At 53.5% G+C, this 3,861-nt stretch overlaps 1 protein-coding gene across 1 annotated transcript; it reads left to right on the top strand.

The window, feature by feature from the left end:
- The first annotated feature begins 2,154 nt into the window (after positions 1 to 2,154).
- LOC126990925 (mucin-2-like) lies at positions 2,155 to 3,390 on the top strand. Its single transcript, XM_050849560.1, has one exon. The coding sequence runs from the start codon at positions 2,155 to 2,157 to the stop codon at positions 3,388 to 3,390; it is 1,236 nt and encodes a 411-aa protein (XP_050705517.1).
- Positions 3,391 to 3,861: the final 471 nt, after the last annotated feature.

The raw sequence follows: 3,861 nt of genomic DNA on the forward strand, positions 1-3,861 counted from the left end.
GTGGAAGGGGGAGAGGAAGGGATGGTGTCAACGGGTAGCGGTGATAGTGATGTCGGCAAAAAGGTCCCAGAATTAATGGTGTTGCGAGTGTCGGTTGTCATCACCATCACCACCACCACCTCCATCATCATTTACAGACAAAGCTACATAAAGGGACTACAACACGACGCCATTAGACTCCATTGCGCGCTAGATAAACACACACGTTAAGGAAAGCGAGTGTGCTGGTGATGACTGCGGAGGTGTAGGTGGTGGTAATGGTGATGCCGGTGGTGGTGGTAGTGGTGGTACATTGTTTAAATTGCTGTGGGAGAACGATAAGGAACTGCAGGTGTGTGTGTGTGTGTGTGTGTGTGTGTGTGTGTGTGTGTGTGTGTGTGTGTGTGATTGTGGTTCAGCCATGCACCCAGACACTCCCAATGCACATAAATCGGACACTATTCAAGCAAAAAATCGTCACGTTTTGAAATTTTATCAGTAGAACTTTATTTTTCTTTCCTTCTATTACCGTCTCGGCTCGTCTCCTCCTCCTCCCTCTCCCCCTCCCATCCACCTTCTCCCTTCGCCCACCCCACCTCTCTCTCTCTCTCTCTCTCTCTCTCTCTCTCTCTCTCTCTCTCTCTCTCTCTCTCTCTCTCTCTGGCGACCTTGAGGATCGGTGAGTGACCTTGAGCAAGAACACCGCATAGTTTCAACCACCTGTGCAGCCTCACGTCCAGGAAGGCGGGCAGGCACTCCTCCCTGTCCAAACACACACACACACACACACACACACACACACACACATTGGGTTTCACAAATAATTATGTTAAGTCGAGGTGCTTCTCTGCGAGAGACGTTGCAATTAAATCAGAATATTTTACGCGAATTACTTAATTGTCTCTGAAGAAAAGCAAAACGTTGACAAACACATTTTTTTATATCGTCAATGGATGCTTCTTCATATATTAGTGTACAAACCCCGCCTTTGAAGATGAAGTGTACGGGATATTTATTTCGCGAGACAAAGTGATTTATGGACAAAACTACCACAAGGAATAAATAAACATATAATAAATAAGGACATGCAAGAAAACAGGTAAACACATTAGTAAGTTTATTATTAGTATCTATTACAAGAACCAGCAGGAGGTAATCGTTTATCATCCCCCCCCCCCCTCTTCTCTCTCTCTCTCTCTCTCTCTCTCTCTCTCTCTCTCTCTCTCTCTCTCTCTCTCTCTCTGTCTGTCTGTCTGTCTGTCTCTCTGTCTGTCTCTGTCTCTCTGTCTCTCTCTGTCTCTCTCTCTCTCTCTCTCTCTCTCTCTCTCTCTCTCTCTCTCTCTCTCTCTCTCTCTCTCAGCCTCAGGTAGCCCCCCATCCCTCACACAGCAGCGGCACGCCTGGTCTTTGGGGGTGGGGGTGCAGGAGGCACAAACAAACGCCGTCCTTAGCCCACTCAGAGGAGGAAAAACAAGAAAACACAGACCCGATCTCCACATAAGGACCTGCGGCCCCTCGCGCACCTGCCGCGCGGCCAGACTACCTGTGCCGCGGCCTCCTGGGGGCTGGGCTGCGGGCTGGTGTTGTCCTGCATGCTCCCTCCGCCGCCCCTGCACCGCCGTGACGCCTGCAGCCCGCCACTAGAATGTTCCTGCGACATCCTCTTTTTGTGGCCCTTCACGGTGCCCTCGCAACACTACTCCCATAGCCACGTAATGCCGGCAGCCCCCTCCCCGGCCTCCTTGTTGTTACTGTGGCCCTTCACGCTACCCCGAACACCTTCCTCGTAGTCGTCACGTAATGACTGCGTCAACTCTTAGCGTCCTTATGGCATTGTTCTGGCCTCCAACACTTCCCATAGCATTGTCCTCACGCTCACCTGATAGGTACCGCCCCTCACTATACCCCGGTACTCCGTCCCTGTCCTCGTAACACTGTCCTCACCCACGCCTGGTGACTGCCACCCTGTCACTGTCCTCACCCACGCCTGGTGACTGCCACCCTGGCACTGTCCTCGTAACACTGTCCTCACCCACGCCTGATGACTGCCACCCTGTCACTGTCCTCGTAACACTGTCCTCACCCACGCCTGGTGACTGCCACCCTGTCACTGTCCTCGTAACACTGTCCTCACCCACGCCTGGTGACTGCCACCCTGTCACTGTCCTCGTAACAATGTCCTCACCCACGCCTGGTGACTGCCACCCTGTCGCTGTCCTCGTAACACTGTCCTCACCCACGCCTGATGACTGCCACCCTGTCGCTGTCCTCTTAACAATTTCCTCACCCACGCCTGATGACTGCCACCCTGTCACTGTCCTCGTAACACTGTCCTCACCCACGCCGGGTGACTGCCACCCGGTCGCTGTCCTCGTAACACTGTCCTCACCCACGCCTGATGACTGCCACCCTGTCGCTGTCCTCGTAACACTGTCCTCACCCACGCCTGGTGACTGCCACCCTGTCACTGTCCTCGTAACAATGTCCTCACCCACGCCTGGTGACTGCCACCCTGTCGCTGTCCTCGTAACACTGTCCTCACCCACGCCTGATGACTGCCACCCCGGCACTGTCCTCGTAACACTGTCCTCACCCACGCCTGGTGACTGCCACCCCGGCACTGTCCTCGTAACACTGTCCTCACCCACGCCTGGTGACTGCCACCCTGTCACTGTCCTCGTAATACTGTCCTCACCCACGCCTGATGACTGCCACCCTGTCAGTGTCCTCGTAAAACTGTCCACACCCACGCCTGATGACTGCCACCCTGTCACTGTCCTCGTAATACTGTCCTCACCCACGCCTGGTGACTGCCACCCTGTCACTGTCCTCGTAACAATGTCCTCACCCACGCCTGATGACTGCCACCCTGTCACTGTCCTCGTAATACTGTCCTCACCCACGCCTGGTGACTGCCACCTTGTCATTGTCCTCGTAACACTGTCCTCACCCACGCCTGATGACTGCCACCCTGGCACTGTCCTCGTAACACTGTCCTCACCCACGCCTGGTGACTGCCACCCTGTCACTGTCCTCGTAACACTGTCCTCACCCACGCCTGATGACTGCCACCCTGGCACTGTCCTCGTAACACTGTCCTCACCCACGCCTGATGACTGCCACCCTGTCATTGTCCTCGTAACACTGTCCTCACCCACGCCTGATGACTGCCACCCTGTCATTGTCCTCGTAACACTGTCCTCACCCACGCCTGATGACTGCCACCCTGGCACTGTCCTCGTAACACTGATCTCGCCTGTACCTGATGATGCGGCCCTGTCGCTGCCCCTTCATAATTGTCTTCATCACGTAATGACTGTGACCAACCACACAGCCCGTAGCACTGACGTCATACTGATTATGTTCCTCCAAAACTGTTGGCACACTAAACATGTTACAGTCTCCCCTTAACGGGTCTGTATAACTCTGAAGTGACTCTCAACCCCTGCAGAGTTGACTAGAACTGTCTGAGTGTAAAACATTATTGAAACGCTGAATGTGATACACAGCCACCTTCTAACTGGTCGTATTGATGAGACACCCACGCTGGCAGGAGGAACAGGAGGAGGACTGGAGGAGAAGAAAAAAAAAAAAAAACAGGAAGAGGAGTTTTTGATCCCACTTTACGACTGGTCGCCGATCCTTCCCAGACCCGTTCCTCCCTCTCCCTCAGCCCTTCCCCCGGTATCGAGTCCTCCCACTTTACAGGTTGCCGCCATTCCCTCAACATCACTTCCCTTTTAACCTCGCCAAACACGTCTCCTCCTCCTCCTGTATTTCCCTTTCACTCCTCCATCGTCTGGTTTTCACTCTTCTTTCATGCATTGTCTGCCTTCACTCAGTGCCTTATTTTGTTATAAGGTTTGCTATTTACAGCTTTTT

This window comes from Eriocheir sinensis, unplaced genomic scaffold (assembly GCF_024679095.1).
Source record: "Eriocheir sinensis breed Jianghai 21 unplaced genomic scaffold, ASM2467909v1 Scaffold224, whole genome shotgun sequence".
Classification (NCBI taxonomy): domain Eukaryota; kingdom Metazoa; phylum Arthropoda; class Malacostraca; order Decapoda; family Varunidae; genus Eriocheir; species Eriocheir sinensis.